General features: G+C 39.9%; 1 protein-coding gene across 1 annotated transcript; it reads left to right on the plus strand.

Annotated features, from left to right (window-relative positions):
* Positions 1-983: 983 nt before the first annotated feature.
* LOC120108977 (disease resistance protein RPM1-like) lies at positions 984-2993 on the plus strand. The gene has a single exon (XM_039122718.1). It carries the CDS (start codon positions 984-986, stop codon positions 2991-2993), a length of 2010 nt encoding a protein of 669 aa, XP_038978646.1.
* The last annotated feature ends 17117 nt before the right edge of the window (positions 2994-20110 follow it).

Genomic DNA, 20110 nt, shown 5'->3' on the forward strand with positions numbered 1-20110 from the left:
AGAGTTGAATAATTTTATTTATTGTATAGAACTCTTGATGAACTCTCATTTATTACTAAGATCAAACTTTTTTTGGTCAGACCAAACACCAAGAGAGAGAATATAAGACAGACAAGAGCTAGTCTGGTAGGACACCTGGCCTGTCCAACAAAGGAAGTATAGTTCATAGTGGAACCAGACATGGCAGAGGCGGCTGTACTTCTAGATTCAAAAGATTGGTTTTGCTTTGGGTGGAGAAGCACTGAAAAAAGCTAGATCTCTGTTTGCAAATGAAGTCTCATTGTTGACTCAACTACCAAATAGTATGAGCCGTATCAAGAGTGAACTTTTGGTAATGCAAGCCTTCCTCGGTCAAATAGATACTCGAACTGACAGCAACCAAGTCCTTGATGCTTGGGTTCAGGAGGTACGGAAACTAGCATATAGTGTTGAGGACATTATGGATGAGTATGTCTATCTCATAGCTCAACAGCAAGGGAGCGGGTTAGGAGGCTATCTTAAAAAAGTAGTAAAGAGATCCCAAAATTTGGTTGCCTTCCATCAAATTGCTGCTCGGCTGAAAGAATTGGAAACTAATTTGGTTCACCTTTCACAAATGAAGGAGCGATGGATTAAGACAACAGAGGGAGCAATGGGTGGTAGTTCACGTAATGCTAGTGCAATGCAGCAGAATTTAGCCGACTCTTCTCATTTCATGGATGAAGATGACCTTGTGGGGATTGACCAAAACAAAAAAAAAAATATCTGAGTGGCTACATGACGAGGATCTGGCTTGGTCTATAATATCCGTGAGGGGCATGGGGGGATTGGGCAAAACAACCCTTGTCACCAATGTATATAAAAGTGAGAGAAAAAAGTTTGAATGTCATGCATGGATATCCATCTCACAAACTTACGAGCCGGATGATCTTTTAAGAAGAATGATAGAGGAGCTGAATAAAAAGGACGAAGAAGTAGACAAAGTTCCGATTGACCTCAGAGGAATGGACTATAGAAGGTTAGTTGAAAGAGTAAGGCTTTTTCTAGAGAAAAAAAGATTTTTGATCATACTGGATGATGTATGGGATCTGAAAGCTTTCAATGATATTCGTGCTGCCATTAATGTTAATGACAACAATGGAAGCAGAATAATCATTACAACCCGGATTGCTGAGGTAGCTTCACTAGCGCATGATAGTCGGAAGCTTGAGCTGAGGGGGTTGGAATGGACTCAGGCATGGGATCTATTCTGTAAGAAGGCATTTTGGAAAGATAAGGAGAGGAGATGTCCTCAACAACTGGAGGAGTTGGGGGAGAAAATTGTATTGAAGCGTCATGGGTTGCCGCTAGCTATTGTCTCTTTAGGTAGTCTTCTATCCCTAAGAGAGAAAACCAAGTCAGAATGGGAGAAAGTTTATGATCAGCTGAGCTGGGAGTTGAATAAGAACCCAAATTTGGACCATGTGAAGCATGTTCTGAATCTCAGCTATAACTATTTGCCGAGATATCTTAAGAACTGCTTCTTGCATTGCAGCATGTTCCCGGAGGATCATGTGCTTCAGAGAAAGAGGCTTATGAGGCTATGGGTCGCAGAGGGATTTGTGGAGGAAAGGGGATCAAGCACAATGGAAGAAGTGGCAGAGGACTATCTCAAGCAGCTCATCCATCGATGCATGCTTCAAGTTGTAGATAGGAATGAATTTGGTAGAATAAAACACTGTCGAATGCACGATTTTGTACGAGAGTTGGCTGTATCATTGTCTAAGAAGGAAAATTTTAGTGCGGTACTTGATGATCTTCAGATGGTGGGGAAGACGGGTGATGAAACACGACGCCTGTCAGTGCACAATTACAGTAACGAAATCCAATCGAGCATGGAGTTGCCAAGACTTCGCACTTTCATGATGTTAGACCGTTCGATGTCCTCTTCATCATCATCCTTCTCGTCGCTGTGTTCCAGCTCTAAATATTTGACCGTCTTAGATCTGCAAGGCATCTCTATTGAGAGAGTACCAGATGAAATCGGGGACTTATTCAATCTGCGCTTTTTGGGTCTGAGGAAAACGAAGGTGAAGGTGCTACCTAAATCCTTGGGAAGCCTTCGTAACCTGCAGACGCTCGACCTCGGGGACAGTGAAATAGAGAAACTGCCAAGCACGACAAGGAACCTCAAGGAGTTGCGTCACTTGTTTGCCGAGAAGATTCTAGATGCAAATTGTAATACTATAAATAGTTGTTCAGGTGTGCGAGCTCCGAGGGGACTGTGGAATTTGAAAGACCTGCAAACTCTCCAAGCAGTGGAAGCAAACATGGAATTTGTGAAACGGCTAGGGAACTTGACGCAACTAAGAAGCATTCGGATAAGGAAAGTGAGCGGCATCCATTGCAAAGGCCTATTCACTTCGTTATCAAGGTTGCATCACCTATCCTATTTGTCCCTTCATGCAAGCAACGAGAATGAGATTCTCCAGTTGGGGGGCTGGGATCATCCACCTCATCATCTTCTACAGCTTGATCTGAAAGGGCAACTGGCAGAAGGGACAATGGAGTTGCCCTTATTTCGTGCCCTTGGAGCTAGCCTTCGGAAATTATATCTGGGTTGGAGTGGGTTGGGAGAGGATCCACTTCGATCGCTCTCTCAGTTGCGCGACCTTGTATGGCTCAAACTGCAGAGGGCGTATGACGGGCAGCGATTGTGGTTTCGTGCAGGATGGTTCCCTAACTTGAAGCAACTCTCTTTATTCGATATGCCGCAACTTAATCAGGTTGAGGTAGAGGATGGCGCCATGCCAAAGCTGGAGTACCTAAACCTGTATGGCCTACCCGCGTTAAAGGATGTTCCACGAGGCATCGAATATCTCACATCCCTCCAGACACTGTACTTGCGGGATCTGCATCCAGAATTCAGAGGGAGGTTCGAAGAAAGCGACGACAAGAACAAGATTCAGCGCATCCCTAATGCCTATTATATTTTTAAGAGAGGGGACAAAACAAAATATAAAAGACTTTCATGATCCATCCCTCTGGCCACTTATCTGGGACCACCAAGTAAGAGTCCCTTCCATTTTGTATCTTATCATTGCATCTCTTGTTTATTAATCATTCCTCATGCCTTGATCTTAACCCATTTTCCCAACAAAGAAATTAATTCGATACTTCTAGTTTGTGCTCAGTTTCTTCTACCCAACATCTCTATTTTTCACATGTTCTTATGTCTTTACTATTACATGAGGCTCATATTTGCATATTTTACCACCGGATATTTTGTGTTATATATATATATATATATATATATATATATATATATATATATATATATATATATATATATATATATATATATATATATATATATATATATATATATATATATATATATATATATATATATATTGATGATCCTGATCTCAGATTTAGTTAATGGCAGCACCTATTTAATTGTTCTTGAAAATAAGAGGGCTAATTTCCTATAGCATGAAATTTTTTTCTTAATTTTTAAAATCTCATTAACATGTTTCTCCCTTAAATCAAAATTTAAATAATTTCTGTTATTTTCACAAGGATTTTGATTCAACTTATAACCTGATACACACTTCTATTTAACGACTTTTGAGTTTTGCCACTATAATTTTTAACAAATATTTTTCTAATTATTTATGTCTTTAATTTACAAGCGCCATTTTTCTTTTCTCGGTCTATATATTTCCTTTTCAATGCTCCAAAGCTAACCATTTTCCCTCTCTTCATCTCTATGCTCTTGTCCTATATTCTTTGCTCTTAAAAATATGTGCCTTTTTTTGGGTATGATTCTTTCCTTTTATGTATTTCTCAAAATCTAAATTATGATATGCACTTACAATTCCCTCCAAGTAAAACTTCATTTTGATTTTTACTTCCATTCAGTATTTTTACTCAAAAATAGGCTTTATTAGATATTTCATATAATCTTCACTTCATAATTTGATTTTATTGATCTAAAAATTTTGTATAACTCATTTTCTTCATAACTTTTCTTAATTTATCATACTCTTTTTAGCATATATTTTGGATTATGGAGGTATGGAATATTTAGAAAATTATGCATCTAGCTCATTAATCTATTCAATTGTTTTATTGACCTTGGATGAATAAAGGTTGCTCCATCTTGCAGGAAAATCATTTTAGGGAGTCGAGAACAAGCTCACAAGATTAAAATTCTAGCAGATATTTTATTAAACTTTTCTCTTTCTAGTTATAATGTACTTTGCTCATAAAGATTTGTCTGCCGTGTATTATGTGTATAAGTGCTTGCCCTATTCTATCGGGATCCATTCAATATACTCAAAATGTGGTGTCTTTAAATGCTCATGTAGTCATGATGATGTGTAATATGTGTTTTTTTTTCATTAGATTGCTTATGTAATTAACTGGAAATTACTTTTTCCTAAGATCTTCTATTTTTCTGTAGGGTGAGGATAATTGAGTTTGTTATTTTATTAGTTGGTGCATACTATTAAAATTGTGACTTTGCTCTAAGTCATTTATGGGGCTTTAGTAGTACCATTATCTTTACGAGCTCCTTTCTATATTTTGAGAGAGGACTATTGAACTTGTTATTTTATTAGTTGGTGCATTCTATAAAAATTGTGACTTCGCTCTAAGTCATTTATAGGGCTTTAGTAGTACAATTACCTTTACAATCTCCTTTCCACATTTTGAGATAATTTTTTTTCTAAAATCAAATAGAATCAAGTGAGAAGTGTTTTTTCCCTTAAAGAAAGATAGTTGTATTTTTTTATGGCTATTGGCTGAGCTTTTCTCACCGCTTAGCAATGGGCATGCCAGAAAACTTGTTCGCAAGTTCTCGCAATAGAGGGGTAAATTATGGAAGTGATAGCAATATTTGAGTAACCAGAAAGAGGATAATCAAAAAGAAGATGATTTGATTAGCCTTGACTTTCAATGAATTTTGCTATCATCGTACCACAATTCAATTCATAAAGGTTATGGTGCTGGGTTGCGGTAAGGGTGTAGTGCTAGGATATGGTAGAAATTTAAATTGGTGAGAAAGATTACATCCTCAACACATTTCTTATAAGGAGAAGGAATAGATTAATCCATCAATATTGGTGAATCTGTGATTGTCTGTGGTAATTGTAATGGATGCTGCAAAGCTGCCACACCTAAGAATTAGCTATAGTGTAGTTTGAATCCCCTTGCGTACGACAAAATTAGGGGATGATATGGAATTGCTAGGGAGTTTGATGGCTGAATGCTTTCTTGATGAACTACCAATGTTTCTTCGAAGAACGGATTTCTGGAGATGGGTTCTTCCTGGAGAATCTGAGTTTCTATGCTCTTCAAATTGGACCAAGACATCTTTCTCAACCGTAGAAGATTGAACTAGCTGTGACCAGTCCACGCTATTTGCTTTGGACCTCTTAGCTCCAGGAGTTTCCGTATCCGGTCAACTAAGGCCCTAATGGCTAAGGACCAAGTTGCAGTGGATAAAAGTAGATGAAGGCTGTCATCGAGATGTCCCCATGGACAGTCTTATATTAATACCATATGCTTAAAATTCTCATCGGCACACCCAGGTCATTTAAGATTTGGCCATGATGCAAACCTACAAGGGCCTGGCATGAATACCATCCTCTTTGTCCCATACCCTGGCTCAAAACCGTACTACCTCCCCCTCGTGGATGTGAGCGTTGGCGATCGCCGTATTGGTTTTCCGGCGGGCACGAAGGGTGGGAGGTTTGTGGCACGAAGGGTGGGAGGAATCAACGTGTACCTTTTTTATGAGCAGCAACCCATATCAGCGGGTTATGAAAGCTTTCAAAGTTTACTTCACATAGTTTCACTTGCCCAATCCAGCTAGAAGCAATGCTGGCTTTGAATTGTGCTATCCCATACGCGAGCATGAAGCTCCACTTTCGGAATAATTGTCACGCCCCGAGCCCGAGGCGCGGCAGACGCCGCACGCCCGCACGGCGGGCCGCACAGGCGTGCAAGGCATCGGATTATATCAAAGCAGATACAGATGTTCAAAACTGGCATAATTATTTAAATTGTTCAAAAGCAGTCTTACAAAATTTCAAAATAGCATATGCTTACAAAAGTCAAATACTTTAATCAATCTAACTAAAGGACTAATAACTGAAGGAATCGTCGGAAAATCTAACGCACTCCCCAATCCCGTGCGATCAAGCCTCTGGATCTGAAAAATAGAGAAAATAAAATAATGAGCTACACTAGCCCAGTAAGCAACAAAATACCCCAAAGTAGGGTCAGAGCATATCAGATCAAATACAGGATAATAAAATAAATCATAAATAACATTGTTTTACTATTTTCAAAACTTATTATCATTTTTCCAAAAACTCTGATACCAGAATCTCAACATAATAGGCTACGGCCACGTAACCCAGTGGCATGGGTTGCACAAGGTGCCAAACACCACTATTATTAAGCACCGGTGGTACGGTGTCCAAATACCACTATTCTAATCACCGGTGGTACGGTGTCGAAACCGGTTCCTCACAGATTACAAGTCGACAGGTCCAACGTATAATCCCCATTGGCGGGGCCAGAACAGAACAGAACAGATCATAGCCATGTTGAGAATGCATATATATGTAAAAATATATTTCAGAAATTGTCCAATTATATTTCATGGATTTCAGAGCATATAACATGATTTTCAAATAAAATTTAACATGTCTGACCCATTTTACTGAATGCAAAACATATATCAAAACATAATCAGTTTATTAAATAATTTAGAAATCACACTTGAAGTATTAAGTTACTTACCTCTTCTCGCTTGATTCCTACTTCAGGTAGACGGATCAGGTTCACCTATTAAAATTTAATTAATTTTTTGTTAATTTCAGACTAAGCAAAATTCAAAAATAATACTATTGGACATGGTCCAACAGAGCCCAAAGTTGGCCCATAATGGGCATGGCCTGATAGGGCCCATATCGGACTCGGCCCAATGGGCCCGCATAGACTCGGCTAAATAGGGCCCCCATGGTTGGCTTCTAATTGGTTCATTTATGCAATAAAATTTATTGCAGGGACTAATATTTAATTACAGGGTAATGTTCTATAATAAGACTTGAGTGAGAGGACTAAATAACTATTGTTGGGGACCTTTATGTAATAAGTCTTTCCTATAGGGATCAAATACAAATTACTGAAGATCTTATTTCTGAAATAGCATACTGCCAAGGGCTTAACCATCGGATCGGTCAATGCCTCTAGTGTGTGTGACCCCATAGGTTCTACTCTGACTGGTAGTGAGATATATTGTGATCTCTATCACAATATCATTGAAAACTCCTTTCAATGGGTCGGAACGATTCCAACTCTACTCATTAGGGCTTATCGATCATCGAGATAATCCCTATGAGTCCCACCATCCACCAGTGACACCTAGCAGCATGTAGTGGCTACCCAGCAGAATAGAATAATGAACCTCTAGGTGCAGTTATCATGTGATACAGTCCTTCTATCGTGGATCCCTACAGGACGGAGGTCATGGATAACTCGTCAAACCCCTTCGTCTGTCATATGTCAAGATTTATTCGACTCGAGTTCGTTAGTGGAAAACTCTTTCTCCACTTTATATTACTGCCCTGGCCAAGGTCTTAGAACTCAGTCTAACAAATCACATAGGATCACTCCTCTTCTATCAAGGTCGATAGATTCCATGTGAGTGCATACCCTACTCCTACAGTGAACTTACTGCAGCCAATCTACACTACAAGGACCCATATGACTAGAGACCATGTATACGTGTAGTCAAACTACAATAACCTCACTGTGAGTAGCTGAAGCACCGCAAGTCAAAGGACCAGTCATACTACTGCAACATCAAGCAAGTCACTGACGAATGGATAGACATCCAAGTGACTTCTTGTCTTGGCCACGCTCAGTACCCTTGTTCTCTAACAAGCACCTGCACTATCACTTCAGTGTCCCTACACTGTGGACTCAAGTCTCGTCCATCCAGAAGGAAAGTGATCTGTGCACTGATCGGATCGATCACCGTCCTCGTGATGATCCATTGATCAGGAGCATTTAGAAATTAATCACCAATGATACATGGCTCAAATTCTCAACTCTTGAGAATATGCATCATCATCTTATTAATTTCTTGGACGATTCATAGACACATAAATAATATGAATGAAAAGATGCCTTTTATTTATTCAATAATAAATAGTCAAGTACAAAATTATGTCCCTAGAATTAACAATGTGTCAGCCAGATTGGCTTCTAGGGCATACATCTAACAACATACATATATATATATATATATGTATACATACATATATGTATATATATATGTTGTGGCTCAAATCTGGCCCGAGGGTGACCACGCCGAGGAGTCGAGAGAGCCGCCGGTTGTTGGAGGAAGAAGACGAGGGCCACCTCCTGTACGGCGGCGGACCTGCACAAAGCTTCATTGGTATTTCTGATGAAAGCTGATAGTCAACTTTAAAGACCACGCAATAGCACGTATCTAGTAGGATAGTGATTACGGGTATCGATCCACAGGAATTGGGGTATAGTTATTTTTCTTAAAAATAAAAATATTTAAAATGATGAATTTGTGAAGACTATTAAACTAAGCAATTGAATAAAAAAAATGCAATTAAAATGATATCAATTTGGGAGAACCTAGGGCAAGGAATTCACCACTAACATCGGAACAAGGGTTATTTATATTTTAATTTATTCTTGGATTAACATGCAAATTGGCTACAAGCCTAATAAGCATTTAAATAAAAATTCACAAAAGTAATTTGGGCATAATCCATCTTCAGTTGGCATGAAATGTCTACCCTAATCTAAGGTGGTAGCACATCGCATCTTCCCTAAGCATGGACTATCTTATATTTACTTAGTGATCATGAAGAACAGTTGTACGAACATCATACTTAAAATCACAGAAATTAAATATGATTCAAAAGAAGATTCCCATTAAAAACAATAAGTTCATACAACCCCAAGAATATAAAATCAAATATAAAACCCGTGTTCCTTTGTTAGGGCTGCATCCAGCCCTGGAGAAGAGCTCAGACTTCCATGCAGTGGTGGACGGCGGCAGCAGCACAGCAGCAGCAGGTCCTTCCTTCTTTATTTCTTCCTTTGGAAAATATTCCCAAAATACCCAAAAGATTTCTCTCTCCTGGCTCTATGGGATTCGGCCTGTGAACCCGAGCTCTTCTTCTCCCCGTCGTGAATTTGGCCTCTGAGGAGATGGGAGAAGCCTCCCCCCCGGTGGGGGAAGAAGGAATGGGATCAGCCCCCTCCCCTCGTGGGGAAGAGGAGGAATGCCCCACTCTGTTTCATGCGTGGCCCTTTTATAGGCTGCAACTCCTCTCTCTCTCTTCTCCTGTGGCTCTTCCGAACGGGTGGATAAGGCATGAGCTGGAGGCTTGATCTGCAAACTGTTGCAATTCTGATCCGTTGAAGGATGGCAGGTGGGTAGATTCCGAAGGAGGTTAGGAGGAGATGAGCATGAACCACGGAATGGACGCGGAAGGTTGATGAACCGTGAGCTGGATGCAGTGGGAGAGAGGAAGATGGACTCTATCTTTGAAGCAGGGGATAAGGATGAAAGCGGCTGGATGGAGATGGGATTTGATGGCCGCGGAAGATCCGGACGCGGTAGAAGTTAGAGCTGGATTCGAAGACTCTAGGAGATACTCACGGACGCTGCGATGAACTTGGAAGGGAGTGATCCACGGAGTGGAAAGATGCCTGTGTTCTGTTTCCGAAACAGGGGATTCCATGGCATCAAGTTATAAACGGAATGAATGTGAGAACGATCCGGAAGAAAGGGAAGTTTGGATATGAGAGCGTGGGTGCAGGAGGGTGTTGCTAGATTCGTGAAGCCGGGATGATGACGTTGAATCCTAGCTGGTCGTGGGATAAGGATGAACTCGGACGGATTCGTGAGCTGGGAGGAAGGCTGCGGATGTTTGGGAGCTCTCTAGAACGAATTCGGGTGAAGAGGATTCGGCTGGGATTGGTTCTGTTATGAAACATGGGATGAGGATGCGGACGAGGATCTTGGACAGGGGAGATGATGATCTGGTGACGTTATTGAGAGCTTGGAAAGATGTAGATGAAGTTGGGATGAAGTTTAGTAACGAAAGTTGGGAATCTCGTGTGGTTGCTGGTTCTTATCCGGAAGATGGCTGGGCGTGATCCACGGAATGGGGAGATGAAGATGAATACGGCTGGGAGTTCGGTTGGAAACGGGAGAGTGATCATGGGATGACGAAGTGTATGAAGATAGATTACGATGGGATGAGATCTGGGAGATGTGTTTGCGGATGAAGTCACGGGAGACTTGATGGATACGGCTGAGAACCCATGGGTTGTATCATGGGTGTTTGATACAGGGAATGTGATCCTATTTAGTTGGTTGGAACGTGTGGGAAGGGAATTAAGTGACTGATATGTGACACAGGGAAATTTTGTTGAGCCAAATGCAGGAAAGGACCAAGGGAGTTGGGATGAATATGAAAGGGTCTTGATTTGCGGGGTTGCATGCGATTTGGGTTCAGAATGAATTTGACTTGACCTGCATACGTTAGATTCAACCAATAAAAAAAATCAAACTTGAATTATTTTTAATACTTTATTAAAATGTAATGATGAAAGGGAACATTTATTTTTTTCATGTTTAAATATAAAATATGTGCATTAAAATGATGATAAGTGCTATGAAAAAGATATTAATTTATGCATTATTTAACACTTATCACACCCCCCAACCTACATTTTGCTAGTCCTCGAGCAAAATAAAAAAAACTAACTCACTTTCGCAGGAATCGCGATTGCATTTACCGTATGCAATAAGGCTTTAAACCCCTAGGTGGCCCTAGTGGACGAGTTTTGTCTCGTGAGGGTTTCCGGCTCAGATACCCACAAACTGCTGTCTAAAGAATTTATTTTATTATTTTATAAAATCTAATTTCAAATGCATAAGTACCAATAATTTCAAAAGCACACAAAGTTTTACTACTAAGTTAGCCCAAATCCTAGTTCAAGATGCAACTTAAGTTGAAGTCATTAAGTTTCCGTTAGAGAGTTGTAAGGCTAATTTATACTTGGGTGCTCGGTGATGTCTGGACCATACACAAGCTAAGGCTTTAGATTCTCCAAAATACTGCTAAAGCTAGTAGCTTCCAAGAATTGGTCAGATAAGACCTAATCACTGATTCAAAATCATCCTACCTTGCAGGATTTCGAGAGTTGTGGATGTTTACTTTAATACCTCATGGGCTTTATCTGTAATATTCCAGTTTACTCGAATTTTTACAACGACGGCTTTCACACTATCGTCTTTTTCAAGGTCAATATTATTTTCTTTTTCTTTCATTTTTTTTTGATTTTTTTTTTTTGATTTTGTATTTATAAATAAATTATGCACTTTTACTCTTATAATGATTCCTCCATGTAGCGAGCATTCAGTCAACACTCCCATGCCAGATGGCATAAGGTGTTGGGTATCAAGACTCCCCTACGGACCTATGCTCGGGTTCATCATCACAAGCCCGCTGACCTTTGACAATAGGTAGCCCTTTTCGATGTACCTGACTAAATTCACTTTTTTTTTTTTTTAATAGTGAATTAGATAGGTATGATTCATCAGGACTCAAGGTTGCTACTAGACTTAGCAACGTAATGTTGAACCTAATCCTTAGAAGTGCAGGCCATGTGTGTTGTGAAATTCCAAAGTAAAAATTATCTTACAACTCGCTAAAAGAATTTTTAATAAAAAGAACTCAAATTGACTTACTCCTGACTAGTTATTGGGCTTTTTAGATTTTATATACTTTGTGTGTTTATCATTTCAGCACTAAAGCATAGAAATTAGTTTTTTTTTTTTTTTTTGGAGATGAAATACTTATTCACAAAATCAAAAAAATTCGAAAAATTTCTTCAAAAATTCGAATCTTATACCCCCCAACCTAGATCAGACATTGTCCTCAATGTTTTTTTTTTAAAAAAAAAAATTTATTATTATTATTATTATTTATGAAAATATGATGCATATGGAGGATAGAAGCATTGTACCTTAGTTGCATCAGTAATATGAGGACTTCTGAAAAAAATGTGCAAAAATAATCTATGGAAATTAGGTTGCCTCCCAACAAGCGCTAAGTTTAACGTCTTCAGCCAGACGCAGTGCATCCTTATCAAATCATACCGGGTATAGTTGATTCTAATGTTCTGATCTCAGCTCGAATATTTCTAAGGGTCCGTTCTATTTCAGGGTCAAAAGGTAATAGTTCAGGAGATCTGGAACGACACCCTAGCATGCACCAATACTTTTCAGATCAGTCACGTACAGTCAAGCATGCACTAAAAGAAAAACACATCAACTCCTTGTATTTGCCCTAAAATCACTAGACAGCTCCTAACTGGTTTGAAGAGGGCACCTAAGCCTCCAATCCAGTCTAATGAACTAAGTTGACCAGGTAAGCTCCCAGGTAAGTGGGGGGGTCACGATGCGTTGCAAAGGTCCCACTTAAAAACCACTTGCCTCGAACAGATGAACTGTCTCCCTTGGGACAAAGCTTGCCTAGACATCAACTGAGCCACAGAGCGAAATTGGTGCAACTTTCGGTGATCTTCGTCTTATTGCGCTTGAATGTCCCTAGGGGCCAACGTCTAATTGATTTTAATTAATGTGATAGCTATGTGAGAATTGATTCACCTAATTTGGGCAAAAATCTGGTGATGAAATCCAGTTCTTATCTTGTTGGGGTGATTGCCCTTACTATGTGCGGATTAATTGGTGTATGTGTATCAAGCATGCATTCACACTTTTGCTGAAATTAAAATCAAACAATCACCACAAAAGGAAATTTAAATAAGAAAGGTTTAGAGGTTACCAAAGGGAATTTCCCCAGCAATTTTGAAAAAAAATTTAGGCAAACCTCGACAGCATTCCTTTTCCAGCAGTTCCCTTTTTGATCGTCCCAGATTTTCTTTTCGATTCCTGATCAAGAAAAATCAAAAATTAGTAAGAGAGATGAAAGTAACAAAAATAGAGAATATTTTTATTTTATTTTAGATATATATATATATATTATTATTTTATTTTATTTTTTTTGAAAGTTTTTTTTAATGAAAAGAAAAACAACTATGCTAACAATCCCCGGCAACGGCGCCAAAAATTGATAGTCAACTTTAAAGACCACGCAATAGCATGTATCTAGTAGGATAGTGATTACGGGTATCGATCCACAGGGATTGGGGTATAGTTATTTTTCTTAAAAATAAAAATATTTAAAATGATGAATTTGTGAAGACTATTAAACTAAGCAATTGAATAAAAAAAATGTAATTAAAATGATATCAATTTGGGAGAACCTAGGGCAAGGAATTCACCACTAACATCGGAACAAGGGTTATTTATATTTTAATTTATTCTTGGATTAACATGCAAATTGGCTACAAGCCTAATAAGCATTTAAATAAAAATTCACAAAAGTAATTTGGGCATAATCCATCTTCAGTTGGCATGAAATGTCTACCCTAATCTAAGGTGGTAGCACATCACATCTTCCCTAAGCATGGACTATCTTATATTTACTTAGTGATCATGAAGAACAGTTGTACGAACATCATACTTAAAATCACAGAAATTAAATATGATTCAAAAGAAGATTCCCATTAAAAACAATAAGTTCATACAACCCCAAGAATATAAAATCAAATATAAAACCCGTGTTCCTTTGTTAGGGCTGCATCCAGCCCTGGAGAAGAGCTCAGACTTCCATGCAGTGGTGGACGGCGGCAGCAGCACAGCAGCAGCAGGTCCTTCCTTCTTTATTTCTTCCTTTGGGAAATATTCCCAAAATACCCAAAAGATTTCTCTCTCCTGGCTCTATGGGATTCGGCCTGTGAACCCGAGCTCTTCTTCTCCCCGTCGTGAATTTGGCCTCTGAGGAGATGGGAGAAGCCTCCCCCCCCCGGTGGGGGAAGAAGGAATGGGATCAGCCCCCTCCCCTCGTGGGGAAGAGGAGGAATGCCCCACTCTGTTTCATGCGTGGCCCTTTTATAGGCTGCAACTCCTCTCTCTCTCTCTTCTCCTGTGGCTCTTCCGAACGGGTGGATAAGGCATGAGCTGGAGGCTTGATCTGCAAACTGTTGCAATTCTGATCCGTTGAAGGATGGCAGGTGGGTAGATTCCGAAGGAGGTTAGGAGGAGATGAGCATGAACCACGGAATGGACGCGGAAGGTTGATGAACCGTGAGCTGGATGCAGTGGGAGAGAGGAAGATGGACTCTATCTTTGAAGCAGGGGATAAGGATGAAAGCGGCTGGATGGAGATGGGATTTGATGGCCGCGGAAGATCCGGACGCGGTAGAAGTTAGAGCTGGATTCGAAGACTCTAGGAGATACTCACGGACGCTGCGATGAACTTGGAAGGGAGTGATCCACGGAGTGGAAAGATGCCTGTGTTCTGTTTCCGAAACAGGGGATTCCATGGCATCAAGTTATAAACGGAATGAATGTGAGAACGATCCGGAAGAAAGGGAAGTTTGGATATGAGAGCGTGGGTGCAGGAGGGTGTTGCTAGATTCGTGAAGCCGGGATGATGACGTTGAATCCTAGCTGGTCGTGGGATAAGGATGAACTCGGACGGATTCGTGAGCTGGGAGGAAGGCTGCGGATGTTTGGGAGCTCTCTAGAACGAATTCGGGTGAAGAGGATTCGGCTGGGATTGGTTCTGTTATGAAACATGGGATGAGGATGCGGACGAGGATCTTGGACAGGGGAGATAATGATCTGGTGACGTTATTGAGAGCTTGGAAAGATGTAGATGAAGTTGGGATGAAGTTTAGTAACGAAAGTTGGGAATCTCGTGTGGTTGCTGGTTCTTATCCGGAAGATGGCTGGGCGTGATCCACGGAATGGGGAGATGAAGATGAATACGGCTGGGAGTTCGGTTGGAAACGGGAGAGTGATCATGGGATGATGAAGTGTATGAAGATAGATTACGATGGGATGAGATCTGGGAGATGTGTTTGCGGATGAAGTCACGGGAGACTTGATGGATACGGCTGAGAACCCATGGGTTGTATCATGGGTGTTTGATACAGGGAATGTGATCCTATTTAGTTGGTTGGAACGTGTGGGAAGGGAATTAAGTGACTGATATGTGACACAGGGAAATTTTGTTGAGCCAAATGCAGGAAAGGACCAAGGGAGTTGGGATGAATCTGAAAGGGTCTTGATTTGCGGGGTTGCATGCGATTTGGGTTCAGAATGAATTTGACTTGACCTGCATACGTTAGATTCAACCAATAAAAAAAATCAAACTTGAATTATTTTTAATACTTTATTAAAATGTAATGATGAAAGGGAACATTTATTTTTTTCATGTTTAAATATAAAATATGTGCATTAAAATGATGATAAGTGCTATGAAAAAGATATTAATTTATGCATTATTTAACACTTATCACACCCCCCAACCTATATTTTGCTAGTCCTCGAGCAAAATAAAAAAAACTAACTCACTTTCGCAGGAATCGCGATTGCATTTACCGTATGCAATAAGGCTTTAAACCCCTAGGTGGCCCTAGTGGACGAGTTTTGCCTCGTGAGGGTTTCCGGCTCAGATACCCACAAACTGCTGTCTAAAGAATTTATTTTATTGTTTTATAAAATCTAATTTCAAATGCACAAGTACCAATAATTTCAAAAGTACACAAAGTTTTACTACTAAGTCAGCCCAAATCCTAGGTCAAGATGCAACTTAAGTTGAAGTCATTAAGTTTCCGTTAGAGAGTTGTTAGGCTAATTTATACTTGGGTGCTCGGTGATGTCTGGACCATACACAAGCTAAGGCTTTAGATTCTCCAAAATACTGCTAAAGCTAGTAGCTTCCAAGAATTGGTCAGATAAGACCTAATCACTGATTCAAAATCATCCTACCTTGCAGGATTTCGAGAGTTGTGGATGTTTACTTTAATGCCTCATGGGCTTTATCTGTAATATTCCAGTTTACTCGAATTTTTACAACGACGGCTTTCACACTATCGTCTTTTTCAAGGTCAATATTATTTTCTTTTTCTTTCATTTTTTTTTTGATTTTTTTTTTTTGATTTTGTATTTATAAATAAATTATGCACTTTTACTCTTATAATGATTCCTCCATGTAGCGAGCATTCAGTCAACACTCCCATGCCAGATGGCATAAGGTGTTGGGCTTCAAGACTCCCCTACGGACCTATGCTCGGGTTCATCATCACAAGCCCGCTGACCTTTGACAATAGGTAGCCCTTTTCGATGTACCTGACTAAATTCACTTTTTTTTTTTTTAATAGTGAATTAGATAGGTATGATTCATCAGGACTCAAGGTTGCTACTAGACTTAGCAACGTAATGTTGAACCTAATCCTTAGAAGTGCAGGCCATGTGTGTTGTGAAATTACAAAGTAAAAATTATCTTACAACTCGCTAAAAGAATTTTTAATAAAAAGAACTCAAATTGACTTACTCCTGACTAGTTATTGGGCTTTTTAGATTTTATATACTTTGTGTGTTTATCATTTCAGCACTAAAGCATAGAAATTAGTTTTTTTTTTTTTTTTTGGAGATGAAATACTTATTCACAAAATCAAAAAAATTCGAAAAATTTCTTCAAAAATTCGAATCTTATACCCCCCAACCTAGATCAGACATTGTCCTCAATATTTTTTTTTTAAAAAAAAAATTTATTATTATTATTATTATTATTATTATTATTTACGAAAATATGATGCATATGGAGGATAGAAGCATTGTACCTTAGTTGCATCAGTAATATGAGGACTTCTGAAAAAAATGTGCAAAAATAATCTATGGAAATTGGGTTGCCTCCCAACAAGCGCTAAGTTTAACGTCTTCAGCCAGATGCAGTGCATCCTTATCAAATCATACCGGGTATAGTTGATTCTAATGTTCTGATCTCAGCTCGAATATTTCTAAGGGTCCGTTCTATTTCAGGGTCAAAAGGTAATAGTTCAGGAGATCTGGAACGACACCCTAGCATGCACAAATACTTTTTAGATCAGTCACGTACAGTCAAGCATGCACTAAAAGAAAAACACATCAACTCCTTGTATTTGCCCTAAAATCACTAGACAGCTCCTAACTGGTTTGAAGAGGGCACCTAAGCCTCCAATCCGGTCTAATGAACTAAGTTGACCAGGTAAGCTCCCAGGTAAGTGGGGGGGTCACGATGCGTTGCAAAGGTCCCACTTAAAAACCACTTGCCTCGAACAGATGAACTGTCTCCCTTGGGACAAAGCTTGCCTAGACATCAACTGAGCCACAGAGCGAAATTGGTGCAACTTTCGGTGATCTTCGTCCTATTGAGCTTGAATGTCCCTAGGGGCCAACGTCTAATTGATTTTAATTAATGTGATAGCTATGTGAGAATTGATTCACCTAATTTGGGCAAAAATCTGGTGATGAAATCCAGTTCTTATCTTGTTGGGGTGATTGCCCTTACTATGTGCGGATTAATTGGTGTATGTGTATCAAGCATGCATTCACACTTTTGCTGAAATTAAAATCAAACAATCACCACAAAAGGGAATTTAAATAAGAAAGGTTTAGAGGTTATCAAAGGGAATTTCCCCAGCAATTTTGAAAAAAAATTTAGGCAAACCTCGACAGCATTCCTTTTCCAGCAGTTCCCTTTTTGATCGTCCCAGATTTTCTTTTCGATTCCTGATCAAGAAAAATGAAAAATTAGTAAGAGAGATGAAAGTAACAAAAATAGAGAATATTTTTATTTTATTTTAGATATATATATATATTATTATTTTATTTTATTTTTTTGAAAGTTTTTTTTAATGAAAAGAAAAACAACTATGCTAACAATCCCCGGCAACGGCGCCAAAAATTGATAGTCAACTTTAAAGACCATGCAATAGCACGTATCTAGTAGGATAGTGATTACGGGTATCGATCCACAGGGATTGGGGTATAGTTATTTTCTTAAAAATAAAAATATTTAAAATGATGAATTTGTGAAGACTATTAAACTAAGCAATTGAATAAAAAAAATGCAATTAAAATGATATCAATTTGGGAGAACCTAGGGCAAGGAATTCACCACTAACATCGGAACAAGGGTTATTTATATTTTAATTTATTCTTGGATTAACATGCAAATTGGCTACAAGCCTAATAAGCATTTAAATAAAAATTCACAAAAGTAATTTGGGCATAATCCATCTTCAGTTGGCATGAAATGTCTACCCTAATCTAAGGTGGTAGCACATCGCATCTTTCCTAAGCATGGACTATCTTATATTTACTTAGTGATCATGAAGAACAGTTGTACGAACATCATACTTAAAATCACAGAAATTAAATATGATTCAAAAGAAGATTCCCATTAAAAACAATAAGTTCATACAACCCCAAGAATATAAAATCAAATATAAAACCCGTGTTCCTTTGTTAGGGCTGCATCCAGCCCTGGAGAAGAGCTCAGACTTCCATGCAGTGGTGGACGGCGGCAGCAGCACAGCAGCAGCAGGTCCTTCCTTCTTTATTTCTTCCTTTGGGAAATATTCCCAAAATACCCAAAAGATTTCTCTCTCCTGGCTCTATGGGATTCGGCCTGTGAACCCGAGCTCTTCTTCTCCCCGTCGTGAATTTGGCCTCTGAGGAGATGGGAGAAGCCTCCCCCCCCGGTGGGGGAAGAAGGAATGGGATCAGCCCCCTCCCCTCGTGGGGAAGAGGAGGAATGCCCCACTCTGTTTCATGCGTGGCCCTTTTATAGGCTGCAACTCCTCTCTCTCTCTTCTCCTGTGGCTCTTCCGAACGGGTGGATAAGGCATGAGCTGGAGGCTTGATCTGCAAACTGTTGCAATTCTGATCCGTTGAAGGATGGCAGGTGGGTAGATTCCGAAGGAGGTTAGGAGGAGATGAGCATGAACCACGGAATGGACGCGGAAGGTTGATGAACCGTGAGCTGGATGCAGTGGGAGAGAGGAAGATGGACTCTATCTTTGAAGCAGGGGATAAGGATGAAAGCGGCTGGATGGAGATGGGATTTGATGGCCGCGGAAGATCCGGACGCGGTAGAAGTTAGAGCTGGATTCGAAGACTCTAGGAGATACTCACGGACGCTGCGATGAACTTGGAAGGGAGTGATCCACGGAGTGGAAAGATGCCTGTGTTCTGTTTCCGAAACAGGGGATTCCATGGCATCAAGTTATAAACGGAATGAATGTGAGAACGATCCGGAAGAAAGGGAAGTTTGGATATGAGAGCGTGGGTGCAGGAGGGTGTTGCTAGATTCGTGAAGCCGGGATGATGACGTTGAATCCTAGCTGGTCGTGGGATAAGGATGAACTCGGACGGATTCGTGAGCTGGGAGGAAGGCTGCGGATGTTTGGGAGCTCTCTAGAACGAATTCGGGTGAAGAGGATTCGGCTGGGATTGGTTCTGTTATGAAACATGGGATGAGGATGCGGACGAGGATCTTGGACAGGGGAGATGATGATCTGGTGACGTTATTGAGAGCTTGGAAAGATGTAGATGAAGTTGGGATGAAGTTTAGTAACGAAAGTTGGGAATCTCGTGTGGTTGCTGGTTCTTATCCGGAAGATGGCTGGGCGTGATCCACGGAATGGGGAGATGAAGATGAATACGGCTGGGAGTTCGGTTGGAAACGGGAGAGTGATCATGGGATGACGAAGTGTATGAAGATAGATTACGATGGGATGAGATCTGGGAGATGTGTTTGCGGATGAAGTCACGGGAGACTTGATGGATACGGCTGAGAACCCATGGGTTGTATCATGGGTGTTTGATACAGGGAATGTGATCCTATTTAGTTGGTTGGAACGTGTGGGAAGGGAATTAAGTGACTGATATGTGACACAGGGAAATTTTGTTGAGCCAAATGCAGGAAAGGACCAAGGGAGTTGGGATGAATCTGAAAGGGTCTTGATTTGCGGGGTTGCATGCGATTTGGGTTCAGAATGAATTTGACTTGACCTGCATACGTTAGATTCAACCAATAAAAAAAATCAAACTTGAATTATTTTTAATACTTTATTAAAATGTAATGATGAAAGGGAATATTTATTTTTTTCATGT

The sequence above is a fragment of the Phoenix dactylifera genome, unplaced genomic scaffold, assembly GCF_009389715.1.
Source record: "Phoenix dactylifera cultivar Barhee BC4 unplaced genomic scaffold, palm_55x_up_171113_PBpolish2nd_filt_p 001690F, whole genome shotgun sequence".
NCBI classification, from domain to species: domain Eukaryota; kingdom Viridiplantae; phylum Streptophyta; class Magnoliopsida; order Arecales; family Arecaceae; genus Phoenix; species Phoenix dactylifera.

Bases quoted from the DNA above. Each gene is read 5' to 3' on its own strand.
- LOC120108977 (XM_039122718.1), top strand. From the start codon at position 984: ATGGACTATAGAAGGTTAGTTGAAAGAGTAAGGCTTTTTCTAGAGAAA.